This window comes from Myotis nattereri, assembly GCF_964212035.1.
Source record: "Myotis nattereri genome assembly, chromosome: 1".
NCBI lineage: Eukaryota > Metazoa > Chordata > Mammalia > Chiroptera > Vespertilionidae > Myotis > Myotis nattereri.
Window position 1 is genome coordinate 10674181 of NC_138075.1, and position 20370 is coordinate 10694550.

Consider the following 20370-nt stretch of genomic DNA (forward strand, 5'->3'; position numbering starts at 1 on the left):
CTCACCAACCTTACAGGTAGCTTAAGACCCCCACCACGGGAGGCAAAAAGGACAAGGACCAGTCAGCTCCTCGCCAGGGCCCTAGACTCCAGCATAGCATGGGGACAGGGCCATGGTAGGGGAGACCATTAGCATTCCTTCCAGCGTGCCTCCTGCTGGCAAGGTACTGGTAGATGCAAAACCACCAAAGCGAAGAGATGCGGCTGATGCTCAAGGCTTTATAGTTGGGAATAAACACTCAGTCTAGTAACTAAGCAAAGGTTCTCCGCTTCCAAGAAAAGGTGCAGAAGCATCTCTGACAAGAGAGACTGCTCCTTCCTTCACTATTCAAAGAGGCTCATCCGGCCAGTGCGGTCCCTCCAGTCCCCTTCTACCCTTTATCTCTGTTCTGATCCCTCCAAACACTCCGAACTCAGATGCCTGGCTTCATCTCAGACCTTTCCAAAGGGAGTAGCTGAGAGCTGGGGCTTGAAGAGGCCAGGAATGGGAGGGGAAAAATAAATAAATAAAATGAATGAGTGGACGGCGCAGGCGCAGTGCGCTCAGGTACCCTGGCCTGCAGCCCCGCCGGCCCCGCCCACCCCGCCCGGCGCGCACCTCCGGAGGGGCGGCGGGGAGGACACGGGAAACGGGGCGGGACTCTGGCGCTGCGGCGCGCGGTGACCCGAGTCACATTCCCCCGGGGCGGCGACGGCAGGGCGCCCACTGGCCGGAGCAGGTAACCCGCCGGGGCCTCCGGGAGCGCGGAGTGGAGCGGGCGCCCCAGAGCCTCGCGCGGAGACGCCGGGCCCGGCGGGGAGGGAGCCGGGGCTCAGGTGCGCTGTCCGGGGGCTTCCCGGGCGCGCGGGGCGCGGGGTCCAGCCGCCGCTGCCCTGGCCTCCGGGGTCTGGCTCGCGGGTTTGGGGGGTTGCGGGGCGGGGGTGAGAGCGTCCCGGGCCGGGGCCCAGCGAGCAGACCTCTCCCTCGCCCGGTGTCCCGCGGGCTGAGTGCGCCGCGACTGCTCTGCACGTTTTCTTTTTCGTCTCCAACTTTTTTTTTACTTTCAGTGTCGCCTTCTTTGGGGCCCCGGGTGACTGACTGTTCCCGAGTCTCCTCAGCGACGCTTGCTCCCCGGAGGCCGGGGTTTGGGGGGGGGGGGTAGCTTAGGGTCCCGGACAGCCGCGATCACGTGGCCGGGAGGGCACTGGCGCGCCCTGCGAGCTGGGTGGGCTGTGGGGATCCCCGGCCGGAGGGAGGGAGACCCAGGCCCGGCCCTTCCTGAAGCCGCGAAGGGGTGTTAAAATGCCGCTTTCCTGTGGTTTTTGCAGAACACGAGTTATCTACCCAGCTAGGTTTTAGATTTGTCATCTATTTCTTCCACCTTTTTTTCCCTTTGCTAACACTATGGGTGGATTGTGGGGTGTATTGCACACAGAAGTCAGGTATAGATAGGTAAGATAGATGCCAAGTCAAAATGTTTAGAATATTTAAAATACAGCATAAGAAAGGATTGCTTTTGTATTTAAAATATTACACTGATTCTATCTCCAGGTGGGCGGTTAATAGAGTTGGGGGGGGGGCTTGAAAATATTGAAAGTTAATAACAACACCCTATTTACCAATTTACTATTTTGTGATGTAACGTTATCGTGGTTAAAAAATGTACTTTTTAGGCGGAAATGTTGATTTTACTTGCTTTTGAGAGCTGGATTTCGAAATTTGCTTTTAAGATTATCTTTTGTATTTTGTAGTTTTTGCTAATGACAACGAGTTACCTTTGTAACTGAAGAAAAGACATCATAAAAAATTTGCTCCTTTTTAACCCTTTACGAAAAAATATTTTAAGTGTCTTGTATTTATTTTTTTGGCTCCTCTTGAGTTATAATAAATAATTCACTTCATGAATTTAATTTACAAATAAAACTAACACATTGATAGACTAATTCAGGTTGAGAGAAAATGAGTTTGAGGTTCTCACAAGACATCTGGCATTGCTGTCCAGCGGGCATCCTATCCTCTATAATAAAGAGCTAATATGCTAATTAGACTGAACAGCTGGATGACCCTCGGGAGGACTTCCCAGGTCCAAGCCGGGGCTGTGAGGGCCGAGCCCCTTGCACGAATTATGTGCATCGGGCCTCTAGTTTTAATATATTGGTGTGGGGGTTTTCTGCAGTCAGGAGCAGAGTTGTAGAAGTTGGAAGCATCTGGATTGTGGATGTTAATTCTGTGAGAGCGGAAGAAACCATTCAAGTAAGCAGAGTAAGAAGAGAGGGAGATGGAGGATGGGACGTACCAATATTTAAGTGACAGGTAGGCACAGTGAAGGAAAGGAGGAGCCATCAGGGAAGGAGCAAAACTAGCGACAGAGGCGTCATAGAAACCGGGAGAGGGAAGAGGCTTAATGAGAGGAATCTCAGAGTCAAATGAGTCAGAAGAATCAGGAAGATAGGAGCTGATAAAGTGCCCATTGGCTTTGCTAATAAGGAGGGGGTCATCGATCTCAGCAAACATAGTTTAAGTGAAATGATTTGGATGGAAGCCAAATTTGAATGAATTTGAGGAGTAAATAGAAGATGAAGAAATAAAGATAGAGGGTATTGCGTCCTTACTTTGAGAAACAAAGATTAGAAGTGACAGAGTGGGAGAAGGCAGTTTACAGTCAGATTGGAAAGAATAGAAGGCAAATACCTTTATGTTAAAGTGTATCTCACAGCATTGTTCCTCTCTCCTGGCCAGGTAGCAAAAGCTGAGAACAGGTAGCTGAGCACATTGATAGAACTACAGTGTTTATAAGAACCTGTTTCATTTCAAATGCTGAGCACTATGTTGGTGGTATTTTGGTCTGTTGGGTTCAAGTGCTGTTATCAGTGTTCAAGTCATATTGTAGCCAACTATTGGGTCGTATTTCACCTGAGTACACGGATACTCCCAACTTACTTTTTAAAAAATGTTATTGTTGACAGTGTTACAGATGTCCCCCATTTCCCCCTCCTTTGCCCAACTTACTTTTTAAAAAATATTACTAATTTCATAGAGGAAGGGAGAGGGGAGAGAGAGGTAGAAACATCAATGATGAGAGAGAATCACTGATAAGCTGCCTCCTGCACGCCCCCTACTGGGGATGGAGCCCACAACTCGGACATGTGCCCTGACCAGGAATCTAACTGTAACCTTTTGGTTCACAGATCAACACTCAACCACTGAGCCATGCCAGCCGGGCTGCCCAACTTACTTTTAACTCATGTGACTCATGTATATCTCAGCAACTCTTCTAAAATTCTTATGGAGAAATCATGGTTTTACTAAATCAGAATCCATGAGGTATACATCAGTTAGGGCCTTTGCTTCAATAATTATTATGCATTCAAGAGAAAATGCTCTTTGGTTAAAATTTCTTTGTAATGACTTCAGTCTCCATTGAACGTTTAATGTTTTTGTTATTCAGACAAGTAGTTTTATATGTATCTTACTTAGGAATATGCAAAAAATGGTTAAAATGAAAAGGCCAATAATCAAGGGTCTGCAACAGTGGTTCTCAACCTTCTGGCCCTTTAAATACAGCTCCTCATGTTGGGACCCAACCATAAAATTTTTTTCGTTGCTACTTCATCACTGTAATGTTGCTGCTGCTATGAATCGTAATGTAAATATCTGATATGCAGGATGGTCTTAGGCGACCCCAGTGAAAGGGTCGTTCGACCGCCAAAGGGGTCGCGACCCACAGGTTGAGAACCGCTGGTCTACAAGGTTGTAGAGCAACTGGAACTCTCATACTCTGCTGGTAGTAGTGTGAATTGGTACAGCCATTTTACAGAACTTCCTGGCAGTATCTACTAAAGTGAAATAGATGCATAAATTATGCCCCAAATATACCTGATAAATTCTACAAAATGCCAATTAGTGTAAAATACAGAAAACAGATCAGTGGTTACTTGGGGAGAGGGACAAGGGAAAGTGAGGGGGAATGGGTTAAAAAGGGGCCTGAGGAAACATAGGGGGTGGTGGATGTATTCATTTTCTTGATTGTGAAGATGCTTTCATCAATGTATACATAATGTCTGACTCATTTAATTGTCCATTTTGAATATGTGCAATTTACTGTAAGTCCATTGTACCTCAATAAAGCTATAAAGAAGAGTAAATAAAAAAAGAGAGCGGAAGAAAACACATCATTTAAGAAGAAATATATAGTTGACCCATGAACAAAGTGGGGCTTAGCAGTGCCCACCTCTCATGCAGTTACAAATCCAGATATAAATTTGACCCCTCCAAAACTGCGAATAGCCTACTGTTGCCTTATTGATAACATAAACAGTAAATTAACAACCACATGTATGTTATGTGTATTAGAAACTGTATTCTTATACTAAAGTAAGCTAGAAAAAAATGTTATGAAGGAAATCACAAGGAAAATACATTACAGTATTATTGAAAAAAATCCATGTATAAGTGAACTCATGCCATTCAAAACTGGTGTTTTCCAAGGGTCAATTGTCTTTATTTCTTTTAAATATTGTAGTCATTTCAGAATGATGCAATTATTGATATTTTTATTTTCTTCATATAGTCCTCTATATTTTTCATATTTTCTACCACAGCCATGTATCTACTTAATTTTTTAAAAATATATTTTATGGATTTTTTACAGAGAGGAAGGAAGAGGGATAGAGAGTTAGAAACATCGATCAGCTGCCTCCTGCACACTCCCTACTGGTATGTGCCCTCAACAAAGGTACATGCCCTTGACCAGAATTGAACCTGGGACCCTTGAGTCCGCAGGCCGATGCTCTGTCCACTGAGCCAAACCAGTTATGGCTCTGCTTAATTTCTAAATGAGAAATTTCACCCCCAGGTTTAGAGAAGACAAATAAAATAAAATTCCTGTACCCAAATTATACTTTAGAAATAATACATAGTCAATATTTTTGAAGAACTGATTGTGTCTTTATCCCTGATTGTCTCTCTCTTTCCACCCTCCCTGATGGATTATTTAGTTGTCTATTCTATCACTTTTGGGGGGCACACATTTGTGAGATTCATCTATGTTGATGTGTTTGTTTACTTTTTATTGCTGTATGTCATTCATTGTATGACTCCACCACTGTTTTATCCATCCTCCTGTTAATGGAGATTTGGGCGACTTTTCAGCGGTCTTTTTTAAATTTAATTTTTATTTTTTTGTCAGTAAAAGCTGACTTGTTATGACCGTTCTAATTCATGTCTCTGTGTCCACCCACGAGAATTTCCCTAGCTTTTTGCCTAGGAGTGGAGTTGTGGCTCTTCAGTTTTGCTAGATAATACCGAATTGTTTTATAAAGTGGCTGTACCAGTTTACACTCCCACAGTGTGTTAAGTGTTTGCTCTGTTCCCTTTCTCAACCACATTGAGACAATGTACAGTTTGTACAGTATTTGTCCTTACCTGATTTTTTTTTTTTCTTTTCAACAATCTGGTGGGTGAGAAATGGTACCCCATTGGGAGTTTAATTTCTGTTTCCTTAATTATTAATGATGTTGATCCTTTTATAATTCCTCTTCTACGGGAAACCCATATAGGTCTTTTGCCTAGTTTATATTGTTTTTAAAAATCTTTTAAAAATTGATTTCTAGAAGTCTAGAACATATATGTATGTTCTTTATATACATACTAGAGGCCCGATGCATGAAATTCGTGCACGAATAGGCCTCCCTTCCCCTGGCTGCCAGCACCAGCTTCCCTCTGGCACCTGGGACCTGGGCTTCCCTCGCAGCCCGGGCTTTGTCCTGTCTAATTAGCATATTACGCTTTTATTAATTTAGATTCTGGGTACTAATCCCTTGTCAGTTATACATGTGGCGAATATCTCTTTCCTGGTAAGTAACCTGTCTTCCTACTTTCTTTATAGTGGTTTCTGATGGACATATTCAATAGTTGAATGCAGTTGAATATGTCATCTTTCTCCTTATGGTTAGTGCTTTTGGCATGTTGTTTAACACATCTTTTCTTTCTCTGAGGTCATAAAGATATAGTCTGATATTTTCTTCTAAAAGCTTTAAAATGTTGCTGTTCATATTTATGTCCTTAATCGTGTGCACATGATTTTTGTATGATGTGAAGTGGGGGAATCTAGTTTACTTATTTTTTATTTTTTGCCATATGGCTAATCTTTTGACCAGTATTTTTTAATTGAATATTCTGCTTTTCCTTTTATTGATCTGTGTCCTATGTCAAGTTTCCATATGTGTGTATGTTTCTGCTGTTTTTTTCCCTTAGGTTTCTTTGTGTATCTTTGCTGCAATCTCATTTACTTTAGTTTTATGAAGAGCCTCGCTACCTAGGAGAACAAATCACCCACCCATGCTTCTTTTAAAACTTTTTATTGTAGTATGGTGTGTTATTTAAGCCTCAAGTATCTCTACAGTAATCCCCCAACCTCACAAGTAATACTGAAGTTAGACTATCAGACTGTCTTTAGTTTTTGCAAATCCTGTCCTAACTCATTAGAGTTAACTTTAACTTGAAAAGCAAATACAGGATTTTCACTTTGGGGGATATAGTTAAGATATTTGGGAAAATGTTCTTACTGGAAATAGCCAAGAATGCTGTATTTAAAAAAAATTAAATGGTAGTTAGGAATTGATATGTCAAAATCTGAGAGAAAGCTGAAACTCTGAGAGACTAAAGAGGGTGTTTGCTGAACCGGGTGGGGGGGGGGGGTGGGGGTAGTGGGGGGTGGAACGACTTGATTGGCTTTGAGTAAGAACTTGGTGGATTTGCAGGATGGGAGGGATACTTAGAAGTCAGCACAGGGCTCAGTCAAGGTTCGCTAACCAGAGACTGTCTGCCCATAATTCTGGGATTCCACATGTCTGTGCTATCATGTAAGGGATGAAAATTCAGTCTACCTCCTTCAAGGATCTGCAGTGAAAGTTGCCTTGATGCCAAGTAAATCAGAAAGGTAAGAAGCCTGTCCTTAGGAAATGCAACCACCAGACCATGGGAGAAATTTGCATCCCAGTGGTGGTCATAAAAAATGTCAAAATGTGAATTTTTAAAATTCATGTTTTTGGGAGATATAATGTCCATACCATAAAATTCAGGCCAGAAAAGTGTACAATTTAGTGGGTTTTCTACCCACAAAGTTGTGCAACCATCATCACTATCTAATTGCAAAACATTTTCATCACTGTGGTAAGAAACCATGTACCCCCATTAGCAGTCACTCATTGCTTCCCTTCCCCCAAGCCCCAGGCAGTCACGAATCTACATCCTGTCTCTGGATTTGCTTTTTCTGGGCATCTCATATGAATGAAATCATACAATATGTGGTCTTTGTTTCTTGCTTTGTTCACTTAGTGCTATGTTTTTGAGGTTTATTCATGTTGTAGCATGAATCTGTACTGTATTCCTTTTTATACCTGAATAATATTCCATTGTATAAATATACTACATTTTGTTTTTCTACTCATTAATAATGGACAGTTGGGTTGTATCTACTTTTTGGCTATTATGAGTAATGTGCTATGAACATTACTCATAATGTGTGGAAATAAATTTTTCAATCTCATAGATATATTTAGGAGTGGAATTCCTGGGTCATATGGTAACTCTGTGTTTAAGTTTTAGAGGCACTACAAAACTGTTTTTCTTTTATTAATTACTTAAAATGTCCACTTAATTTTATTTCAAACCTTGAATTTCTTCCAATTCCTCAAAATTGCTTTTTTCCTTTTAATTGAATTTATTGGGGTTTGGGGTGACACTGGTTAACAAAAGTATACAGGTTTCAGGTACACAATTCTACAACATGCCATCTGTACACTGTATTGTGTGTGCAGCACTCCAAGTCAAGTCTCCATCCGTCACCAGCTACCAAATTGTTTTTCCAGAGCAGCTGCACCATTTTTCATTCCCACCAACAACGTATGAGGGTTCCAGTTTCCGCACACCCTTGCCAGCACTGTATCTGTCCTTTTTACTAGATCCATCCTAGTGTGTGTCAAGTGCTACCTCATTGTGTTTCTGGTTTGCATTTCCCTAATGACTAATAATGTTGAGACCTTCTCATGTGTTTATTGGCCATTTGTCCATCTTCTTTGAAGAAATGTCTATTCACATCCTTTGCCCATTTAAAAATTGGGTTATTGGTGAAAGCATGAAGTTAAAATCACCTGTAAGCAAATGCAAATATTCTCTGTAGGAGTATACTGTCATCTTTGATTTAAAGTTTTGAAGTCAGTGAATAATTTATTGTCAAAGATAACCCAAGTACACAAGGAAATAAGACAACCTGAGCAAGAATCAGCAGAAACAATAGGCAATTAGAAGTAAACTTATAAAAGCCTTATGTATTGGAATTACCAGTCACAGATTATTAAAGCAACTACAATGGGCTATTTTACATATATAACAGACAAGTTTAAAAAATAGATGCAGGGAGCAGAAGGCTTAAAAGTGACAGAGATACAGAGCTGGTTAAAAAAGAACAGTGTAATTGCTATTCATGAAAAATGCAGTAATAAAAAAATCAAAATTCATTTATTGCATTTAACCACTGATTAGGCAATTAGGCAAACCCCAAGAATCAGTGAACTAGAATATAGGTCAGAATAAATCATTCAGAATACAGCTCAAAAAGACAAATGGAAAAGAGAAAAATTAAGAGGCATGGAAATTAGAATGACCAGAAAGAGAAATTATAGTGAGAAAGTCTAATAAATTGAGAATAGGCAAAGCAATATTTAAAAAGAGAATGAAGATGTTTAGTACTGGAAAATCTACTAGTACTGGTAGAAAGACATCAATCCACAGATGGGTTATTTCCCGATTGCGGAGTAGTATTTCATTGTATAGATTTTATATAATGTGTTTACTCACCTGATGATGGAGATGGGATAGCTTTTTACTATATCAAATAGAGCTGCTATGAACAGCAGTGTACATGTCTTTATGTGGATATATGATTTCTTTTTCCTTGAGTATATTTACTCAAGGAATTGAATGTCTATCATATGGTAGATATATGTTTAAGTTAAGAAACTGTCAAACCATTTTATATTGCCACGATTTGAATATGAGAGTTCTACTTGTTCTGCACACTTGCAAGCACTTGAATGGCTAGACTTTGCCATTTTATCCTTTTTAATAAGTGTATAGTACTATCTCATTGTAGTTTTAATTTGCATTTTCCTAATGACTAAGAGTGTTGAACATACTTCCATGTGCTATTTTGTGCTATTTTGTCCACTTGTATATTTCTTTGGAGAAGTGTCTATTCAAATTCTTTGCCTATTTTAAAATTGTGATGTTTTTCTTTTGTCATTGAGTTGTAAAAGGCCTTTATATATTCTGGATATAAGCTCGTCCTTGGATTTATGATTTGCAAATATTTTCTCCCAGTCTCTGAGTTGCTTTTCACTTTCTTGATGGTATCGTTTGAAGCACAAAGTTGTAAATTTTGATTACATTTAATATATCAAATTTTTTTTTATTGCGGTGCTTTTGGGGTCATATCTAAGAAATCAGTGCCTAACCCATGTTTACAAAGAACTAATTACTTCTGTGTTTTCTTCTAGGAGTTTTGTGATTTTAGCTCATATATATAGGCGATGAGTTTTGAGCTAATTTTTATGTGCAGTGTGTGGTAGTCATCCAGTTTCTTTACTTTTTGTTGTTGTTGTTTGCATGTGGATATCCAGTTGTCCCAGCACCATCTGTTGTAAAGACTGTTCTTTTTAAAATTTCTTGGCACCTTGTTAAAAATTGATTGGCCGTAAACATGCGGGCTTATTTTTAGGCTCTCGTTTTTATTTCATTGATCCATATGTCTTCCTTATGCCAATATCACAGCCTTAATTATTTTAGCTTTGTAGTAAATTTTGAGAAGTATACTTTTCAACTTTGTTCTTGTTTTTCAAGATTGTTATGGCTGCTCTGTGTCTTTGGCATTTCCGTATGAATTTTAAGATCTCTTTCTAGAAAGAAGCTGGAAGGGATCATGTTAAATCTGTAGAAAATTCAGGGAGTGTTGCCATCTTAATAATATTATATCTTCCAACCCATGAACATGGGATATCTTTTCATTTAGTGAAGGCTTCTTTAATATCTTTCGATGATATTTTGTAGTTTTCAGTGTACAAGTTTTTCACTTCTCTTTTTAAGGTATTCCTAAATATTTTAGGGTTTGTTTTAGATGTTTTTATGAATGGAATAGATTTCTTAATTTCAGTTTTAGATTATTTTTAGTATATAGAAATACAGGTTGGGACAAAAATAGGTTTACAGTTCATATGGGAAATAACACAATAAATAATAATACAAGAATAAACTCTGTATTTCACATACTTACAACTGTAAGCCTACTTTTGCCTCACCCTGTACAATTAATTTTTGTATATCAACCTTACGCTTTGAACACTGCATGCAACTTGTTTATTGCATCTACTAGTTTTTAGTGGATTCCTTTGCTCTTTTTATTTGTAAGGTCAAATTTGTCTTTAAATAAAGAATTATATTTCTTTATTTCCAGGATGTATGCCCTTTATAGCTTTCTAGCCTAATTGTGCTGGCTGGAATCGACAGGACAGCGTTGAACGGGAGTTGGTGAGCAGACATCCTTGTCTTTTGCCTGGGCTTAGAGGGAGAGCATCCAGTCTTTCAGCAGCTACATAGATGCTCTGTATTTTGTTGAGAAGATTCTCTCCTATTCCTTGTTTGATCAGCTTTCTTTCTTTTAGCATGAAAGAGTATTGGAATTTTCAGATTTTTTTTAACTCTCTTGAGATGATCATGTAGTTTTTGTTGATTATTTTATTATGTAATGTATTACATGCATTGATATTCAGATGTTAAACCAGCCTTGCCATCCTAGGATAAATCTCACTTGGTTATGATGTATAATCCTACTTAAACGTTTCTGGGTTCAGTTTGCTAGTATTTTGTTGAGGATCTTTGTGTCTATATTCATGAGGGATATCCATCCTTTGACTATAAAATTATTTGTGTCTATATTTAAAGTACATTTCTTATAGCCAGCATATACTTGGGTCATGCTTTTTTATCCAGTCTTAACAATCTCTGCCTTTTAATTGGCATATTTAAAGCATTTATACTTAATGTGATTATTGACATAGTTAGGTTTAAATGTATCATTTTGCTATTTCCTATTCATCCCACCTGTTTTTGTGTTCCACCTGCTGTATAACCTTGCTATTTGTTTACTGTTCATCTCAGTTCTTCTTTGCCCCTCCCTTTTTCTGTTTTCTGTTTCATTAAGAATCTTTTCCTATAATTCCATCTGATCAACTTTTTAGGTTATTAGTTAAACCCCTGCTTTCTTATTTAGTGGTTGCTTTACGGTTTACAATGCACATCTTCAGCTTTGAAGACTGTTGTAGACACATTGCTGTGCACAGATGCTGGCTGAGGTCGCCCACCGGTGTGGCAGGCTTTGGAGAGGTCGTCAGGGAAATGCTAGGGGGCTGAACAGTATTTTCAAGGTTAATGGAGAGTCAGAAATGGCGCCTGCCAGCATCAGACCAGTTAGGTGGAAAGAGAGTAAAGCAGTGGGGGGAATGTGGTGCCCAGCAGCACTCTGGACTCTGGAGAAAGATCCCTGCCCCTCCAGCACATGCCCTAAAGTTGGTCCATGTATCTGTCACCTTCATATGTGACACAGGTGCTTTTCAAACTGCTGCCTGCGTGCCGGAACTCAGAAAGAGCACAACCTGGGTTTCCCACAGACCTTTGGCTCTCCCGGAATAAGTCTTGCTGGTTTTCAAAGCCAGATGCTACAGAGCAGCGGTTCTCAACCTGTGGGTCGCGACCCCTTTGGGAGTCGAACGACCCTTCCACAGGGGTCGCCTAAGACCATCGGAAAACACATATATAATTACATATTGTTTTTGTGGTTAATCACTATGCTTTAATTATGTTCAATTTGTAACACTGAAAATACATCCTGCATATCAGATATTTACATGACGATTCATAACAGTAGCAAAATTACAGTTATGAAGTAGCAACGAAAATAATTTTATGGTTGGGGGTCACCACAACATGAGGAACTGTATTAAAGGGTCGCGGGACGAGGAAGGTTGAGAACCACTGCTCTAGAGGCTCCTCCTCCTGCTGCAGGTCCCCCAGGCTGAGGCTTGGACCCCTCGCTCTTGGTGGGGGAACCTCTGTAGTTGCGATATCCCTCCCACTTGTGAGCCACCACATGGGGAATGGGGGTTAGGGTGGGCCCTGCCTAGGCTGAGTCTGCCCCTCTTACCCGTCTCAGTGTGGCCTTTTCTTTACATCCATAGTCGTGGGAAACCTGTTCTGCTAGCCCTCAGGTTGCTGCTCTCCGAGATGGCTGTTCTGTGTGTAGTTGTAGTTTTGGTGTCAATGAGAGAAGGTGAACTCAGGATCTTCCTAGTTTGCCATCTCGAACCCAAAAGCCAGGGGCAGTCTTGTTCTTGAATGCCAGGTTAGCTTGTCCATGAAATGTGTCTTGTGATTGGTGCACTGTTCCTACAACAAATGTGTCTCCTTATACAGTCTTACATTTCTGGTAAACTTAACAGACCCCCCTTTATTTTCAACATCTCTTATTTGTGACTTAGATAGCATTGCATGTATGTGTTACAGTGTTTAAGGTATATTTTTCTGCTAGTGTAATTCTAAGCACTAAGCTAACTCATAAAGTATGAAATTATTTGTTTATTCGCCCCCATTATAAGGTCTTTGGGTTACCAAAAGAATTGATTTGGCGCAAGTGAATTTTTTTTCACACTTTTTTATGAGGGCCATTTTATGTTTCAAATTTTGCTTGGACATCAATTTAGATATATGAGGCTAAAGAGAAAATGGAGAGTGGGGATTTTTTTTTCACATTTAACATTGAGGTTGTTCAATTCCATTTTTATTAACTTATAAGGAGCCCAGGTTATAAAAATTACAAATAGGAACAAAAAAAATCTACCTTCCTCTGAATATTTGAACATCTCAGAAAGACAGATAATTTGATTTATTTGGTGATACCTAATGACATTAGCATGATTATTTTAACTTGTTTTCTTTTCTACCAACAGATTAATATTAAAGTTGGAAGCGTGCATCTTTTGCTGGATATTGGAAATTGAATGTAATGGCAACAGAATTTATAAAGAGTTGCTGTAGGGGATGTTTCTATGGTGAAACAGAAAAGCACAACGGTGAGTTTCGTTTTATGACTTCAACAAACATTTATTTAATGTCCCCTTACTTGTGGCATTTGTAATATAAAAATAAATGAGACATATTTCCTAACTGCATGAGGGAGGCATAAACATAAATATAAGGCATGCGAGGTAAGTATTAAAATAGCCAGGGCACAGTGGGGAGAGATGAATTCAACCCAGGAGGCACCCTGAGACAATCCCACAAAGAAGGTGGCATTTGTTGTGGAAATATGAGGAGGATGTTAGCAAGCTGAGTGGGAAGAAGGAAGTAAGGGAAGAGGAGGATTGGACATGAGTATTACAGGTGGATTAACTCTGGGTGTCCCGTACCTCCCCATCCTAACTCCCTCATTTTAGGAATTATATATCAGTCTATCGAACAAAGTAGGTCAGAGAAGCTAGCACAAGGAGAGTTGCTATCATGTTAGGGTCAGTGTATATTTTATTTTGTGATTTGGTGAAGATTTTTATAGACTTAGAGACCTAAAAGTAGGTTTTTCAGAATTGCTTTATGTATTTAAGACTGATGTAACCATTAGTATTGACAAGAAGAATTGCTTTGTTGAGAGTAGTTTTAAATGACTAGATTTCACTTGAAAGTATTGTGCAATTAACTTCAAAATAAACTTGTTTTTCCTTGTATGAACTCTTGTGGGAATGAGTCTTTAAAGCCTCCTTTCACCATTATGCTGTTATTATACTTTGGCAGTAGTGTATTAATTGCTCGAGTATTGGCTGGACGGAATTAATGTAGAGGCCAGAAGTGCTTGATAGGACCCAAGAGTAGTTTATGGATCAGCCGTTTCTTCTGAAATGATTGGATAAATACCAAAGCATGCTAGGTTTAGATTTTTATATGTAAATCTGAGTACGTATTTGTGATTTCTTTTCTTTTCTTTTCCCTTCTCTTCCATGCAGTTTCTGTGGAAGCTAAAACAGCAGTCTCAAGGAGTCAGAAGACTGCCGTCTGTGTCCCTCCATTGTCTTCTGTTTGTGTAAAGCCTCAGGTTGGCTGTACTGAGGATTATTTACTTTCCAAGTTACCATCTGATGGCAAACAAGTACCATTTGTGGTGCCCAAGTTTACGTTATCTTATATTCAGCCCAGGACGCAAGGGACTCCTTCACATCTAGAAGAACTTGAAGGTAAACAAGAAAAATGCTGGTGTTTAAAAATCAGCATGTAGCCTTTCAATGCTGTTATCGCTCGATTTAACATAAAGGTATATCTTTTATACACAGATTTTACATTTCGCTTCTTGTGTTTTGCTCTTTCTGTAGAGGAACTTAATGTTTAGTATTTTTGAAAGCTCTCATTGTGAAATCTGACCATAATACAACACATTTGTATCTAGATTTGGCCTTTTTTAAAGGAATAATCTCTCTATGTAAAAGGCTGAGTGACCAGCTGTACGTACGTCTGGCCGTCCGACCAACCGACTCGCACATGCGCTATACATATAAAGCTCTCGCTGGCACCATTGCGTGTGAACGACCGTCTGGTACATATGATGCACACTCGCAATCTAAAAATAAACGTTGACTCGCGCATGCGCGATACATATTAAAATATTTTGTATTTTAATTTTATAATACTATATTATATATACTATTTTGACATGTAATTTTTTGCAGTAACGTAATTTCCACACGAATCTTCCTTCTAATTAATTTCCTTTCAATGTGCACAAATCCGTGCACCGGGCCACTATTATAATTATTATCAGTTATCCTTCATACGTGTAGAAAGAAAAAATAGAGGAATTACTCTGGATTTGATCAGTAAATAGAGGAAACATTCTGTCTACTGTTTTCTAAAGTTTTGTGTAAAGAGAAATAAAGAAGCAATGAGGTAGTCTTTCTTCCTTCCCATCTTTCTTCACCACTATGCTCCCCAGTCTATAAATACACTTGCCAGTCTAAATAGCTGCTTGAATGAGGTAGATTCATTGGCTTGAATTTTGGCTGATATTGTAGAGGTCAATGGACTAATGAAGAGGAAACAACATGTAACTCTTGTATTTTAAAAATAATCTGTTCTAGTGGATTGAAACAGTCACAATGATTATTTTTTCTCAAAATTTTATTATGAAAAGTTTCAAACATACAGAAAGAATTTGAAAGAAAAATTGAAAGAATTTAATGGTAAATACCTCTACATATCTATCATATAGATTTTTACATTTTAGTATACTTCCTATCACATATATTCATCTATTCATTTCTCTGTGCATTATTAATACTTTCTTGTGGAGGAGGATGCATGTCGGAGTAAATTATGGACATTAGTAGACTTTCCTCTAAACATTTAAGCATTTATATAATTTACTAGAGTTCAGCATCTGTTTAGTCTTCTTCTTTCAACATAAACTTTACATGCAGTGAGCTGCCCAAGTTTTAAGTGTGTAATTTTTGAGTTTGACAAATGCATGCATATACTAGTGTAATAAAAACTATCAAGACCTAGAATATTTCTTCAAATATTTTTTTCTGTCCCTTTTTCTCTTCTTCTGGGTTTCCAATTACACATATGTAGGACTCTCTGATATTGTTTTTATGTGTTTCTGAGACTTCTTCCCCCCCCCTCCCCCCGATCTTTTTTTTCTTTTTCTGGTCTTAAGATTGGATAATATTGATCTACCTTCAAGTTATTTGTCTCTTTCCTTTGTTATCGCCATTCAGTTGTTAAGCCTACCCACTGAATTTTCTGTTTTAGACATATATTTTTCATTATTTTGAGCCATTTTCCTTTATATTTTTGAACTTCACCATGTTTGTCCAAAAATTCTGACACTGAGGTCATCTAGGTTTGAATTTGGTGTATTGCCTTTTTGCTTGAGAATGGGTCAGATTCTCCCGTTTCTTTGTGTTTGGTAACTTTGGATTGTATTCCGGATGTTAGATATTAGATTTTAGGGATTCAAATCTGTTATATTACTCAGAGGGTTATTTTTTCCCTTTCTTTTCTTTTTTTTCAGCAGGCAATTAACTTGGTTGGATTCTGCAGCTTGGTAGTGGCAGCTCTTACCTCTCAGCTTAGCTTTATTATCCTTGGCTGGAGTCTGTCCCACCCATGTGTGGTTCAGGGATCAGCCAGGTATTTGAGCAGACTCTATTCACATAATCTGGGGTTTTCTCCTTTCCAAGATTCCCACCTTACTTTCTAGCTGCTGTGATTGCTCTGAACTTTGCCTTCTGGTTCTTCAGGCCAGAAAGACTGAATTTTCTATTGGAGTTTTACCCGCCCTGCTCAGTGCCAACTTTGGCCTGCCCTTCGGCTAAAAGTTATTAAAAACAGGTAACTAATTTTGTACTGTTCTCTTTTTTTCCAACAGTCAAATCCTATCCAGAATCTGCATTGCCTTTATTTATGCTCCAGTGCCTTTGGGTTTTGGTGTAGAGTTTACTGTTATCTATAAGCGAATAAGGTCTGCTAGGAGTGATTTTTTTTTTTTTTTTTAAGAAACAAGGAAAGATGAACCTTATGTCTTATTTTTCATATATCTCTAAAAAAATAGTTTTTAAAAGCTCTGGCTCACAGGATACCATGATTAATTGGCTTTTCTCTTTCTCTCATACCTGTTTAACAACATTGGGATTAAGCCATGTAAACAGTCTTGCAATTTATTTTATTCACATCATCTGTTATGAACATGTTTTCATATTCATTACTTTTTAATGGCTTTATAGCATTAAATTATATGGATGTACCACAATTTATAAATTATCTATTCTCAGACATTTAAAGTATTTTAAGGGGGGGGGGGTGGGTTTCGTAATCAGAAAATAAGTAAGAAATACCTACCTGGCAATATGTGGTCGTTTTTCTTTTTCTTCTTTTTCATTGTATCGTTAATAAATATTACTTTTTTAGCTGACTGAGTCAGAAATTGGCTTATACTTAAATTATAGGCTCACGGAGGATGTGATGAAGCCATCTGATTTTTAGCATATTGGAGAGAGAATTACTTTATATAACTAAAGTCGGGAAAGTCTTCTTGGTACCTAATTATAGAAGTAAAATATGTGTAAGCTGTATGTGCAAATGCATGTGTGAGTGATGGGCGGATATGGAGATTTTGAGAAGAAGATAGAGCAGACCAGTATCAATTGCAACTTAAATTATGTTTCAAATATTTGAAATTTGTTTTGTCGCATTACTTGTGAATGAGTCTGATCACAGCTGTAGACTCCTGCTTTGATAGGAGACAGATCTATCATTAAAGTTTTACTGTGTTGGCTTTATCACCTACCTACCTACCCATCCAGAGGATACATTTTGAATTAATATTGAAATTTCAAATAGGGCTTTTGAGATGTGTTGGCAATTATGCAACTTTACAACAGTGTGGTTCTGTAAATTGAGAGAAATTCCTCTTGAACTTAAAAACTGCTATCACTGTGTACTGTTTGAGGGGAAAATTGGAATTCTGTAGTGGCTTACTTATAAAGGAAAAATGAAATCAGAATATTCCTTTTTAGGTATAGCCTATAAAGGCAGTGAGTCATACTCTTGACAGTGCTATTCTTGTTACCATAGACGTTTGTAGTTGTTTATGTGTTGAATGAGTCAAGTGTTAGCTCATAGGGGTGCCCACTCTTTAGGCTCTCTGGCATCATAGCTCCCTCTTGGCACCCCTCTGACCATGGGCTGTGCTTGGATTGTATACATAATTTTTTTGATGAGGATAGAATCTCACCTCATAACCTCATATTTTATTTTTCTTTTCTGAACTCAATGTCAAGCTACCTGCTTTATTGTTTAGCTTAATTCAGAAAATACTACTTTATACTGTGGGTTCTGTTTTAAGTGGAACAAAAAGAATGAAAACATGGTGATGATTTAAACATTTAAAAAACTTCATGTGTATATATTATTTCCAATGTGATTATAAGCTTTGAAGAAAATCTGATCTAAATATAAAACACATGTAGAAAAAAGGAACAAAGAAATCTATCGCGCAGTGATTTATTACAAAGCAAATCATGTGTATAGTCACCACTCAAGTAAAGAGAGGAAAGCCAGCAACCCCAAAGCTTCCATCTTTCCCTTTGCAGTCACTTCAGAGTAATCAGTATCGCTTCTTTGCTTTTCTTACTTTTTACCACCTAAGTACATATTCCTAAATGTTATGGCTTCGTTTTTTGATTGTTTTCTGACCTTTATGTAAATGAAATAACAAATTCAGTATATATTTTTTTGTTTGTGGGTTCTTTCAGTCAGCATTATATTTGTGAAATTTACTCAGATTGTTGTTAGTAAGCTTCAGTTTGTTTTTATATCTGTACAGCGAGTGTATTTATCTATTGTTGTCTAATGGTGAGATACAGAAGTGTTTCAGTATAGCATACTATAAGGCAACGGTTGCCAACCTTTTGGACCTCCCAGGCCACCAGTGGTCCGCAGATCACCGATTGGCGACCATTGCATAAGATATTTTTATGTATCAAGTATATACTGCAGTTCATCTATTTTTACTGTTGATGGGCATTTGAGTTTTTTTCCAGTTTTCGACTATTGTGTATAATGATGCTTATGAACATTCTTGTACTTGTCTCTTGGTGCACATGTACAAGCATTTCAGTTGTGTATATGTCCCAGAATGGCATGTTGGGGTTGTAGGTTAGAAATATCGTTAGCTTTAGTAGAAGTTAGCAAACTTTTCCACAGTGATTATATCAGTTTACATTTTCATCAGCATTCACATTGCTCTGCTTTCTTGTCAACACTTGCTATTGTCAGCTTTTTAATTTTAACCATTCTGGTGAGCATGTAGTGGTATCTTATTAGAGTTTTAATTTCCCTCATGATCAGTGAGATTGAGCACCAGATCATGTTTATTGGCTATTTGAATAGACTCTCTTCTGAAGTGTCTGCTTAAGTCTTAAGCTAATTTACATATAGGCTTGCTTATCTTTTTCTTATTGATTTGTGGGAGTTCCTCATAAATTCTAGATATAAGCACTTTGTTAGTTATATTTTTGCACATATTTTCTCCCCTCTGTGGGTTACCTCTTTACTCTCTTAAATAGTCTTTGGAAATGGAAGATTTGGAAAATTTCAAATTTAATATAGTTGAGTTTATTAAAAACTTGTAATGATTAAAGCTATGTTCCCTTTAAGAAGTGCTTCTCTGCCCTAAGGCTAGGAAGACTTTCTGATAATTGTACTTAATGTAGAAGTTTTATTGGTTTGCCTTTAACATTATTTTAGAGCCACAATCCACAAGGAATTAATTTTTGTGAATATATTTAGTTGGGATGAAGGTGGTTGTTTCCTCTATATCAATATTCAGTTGTCTTATTCCTTTTAGTGAAAAGTGCCAGTGCCACACTGATTATAAATCAAGTTTCCATAAAATGAGTGTCTCTTTTGGGGCCTTCTATTCCGTTCCATTGATCTTATCATTGGTGCCAGTATTCCTTTCTTAATACCCAGTAGAGCTCATCTTTCAATCTTGTTTTTTTAAAGATTACCTTTTTTATTATTTTTGGTCCTTTATGTTTCAATATAAATACTTCCTATCCGTTTTGCTATTTGATTTCTAGCTTTAGCATTGGTGTTAGAGAACATACTCTTTATGATTTCAGTTCTTTATAATTTGTTGAGACTGGCTCTGTGTATCTCAGCCTATGGTCAGTTTCTTTTTTTTTTACTTAATAACATTTTATTTTTCAAAATGTACAGTTTGTTCGTGCCTCTTCTCCAGCGGTTGGGGCATCCCACCCATGGTGTTTGCACTGTAAATTACTTGAGCTCTGTGCTTTGAAGCCAGTTTAATAAGTCCCTGGCCAAGGAAGCTCTCTCTACCTTCAGTCTCTCAGCGACAACAGCTGGGCTTATAAGCTTCTCGTTGGGAACTTCCTTACAGAGTTTGTCATATGGTGCTTTGCCAGGCAAGACCAGGTTATTGAGCTTGTTCCAGACTGTGCCTTTGGACCACGACTTCTTTTGGGCTTGCCCCCAGATTTGTTCGCTGGGTCTTTGTCTTTCTCAGCTGACTTTCTGGCATCGTTCTTCTTCTTGTCATTCTTGGGCCGTATAGCAAACTCGAAGAGCAGCTGCTACCAATGATGTCCTGATAAGATGTCAAAGCCCTGACTGGTGTCCTCAGTGGTTAGAGCATCGGCCTGCACACCGAAGAGTCAATTCCTGGTCAAGGGAGTGAACCTGGGTTGCAGAGTCAATTCCCCGCCCCCATCA

General features: G+C 38.4%; 1 protein-coding gene across 1 annotated transcript in view; it reads left to right on the top strand.

Annotated features, from left to right (window-relative positions):
- Positions 1–681: 681 nt before the first annotated feature.
- TC2N (tandem C2 domains, nuclear) overlaps positions 682–20370 on the top strand; it is a 38095-nt gene continuing 18406 nt past the window's right edge. Inside the window, exons 1-3 of the mRNA XM_081107256.1 lie at positions 682–815; positions 13038–13160; positions 14085–14312. Of these exons, the coding sequence (XP_080963382.1) occupies positions 13094–13160; positions 14085–14312 (295 nt within the window). The 5' untranslated portion in view covers positions 682–815; positions 13038–13093. The remainder of the gene's footprint in view (positions 816–13037; positions 13161–14084; positions 14313–20370) is intronic.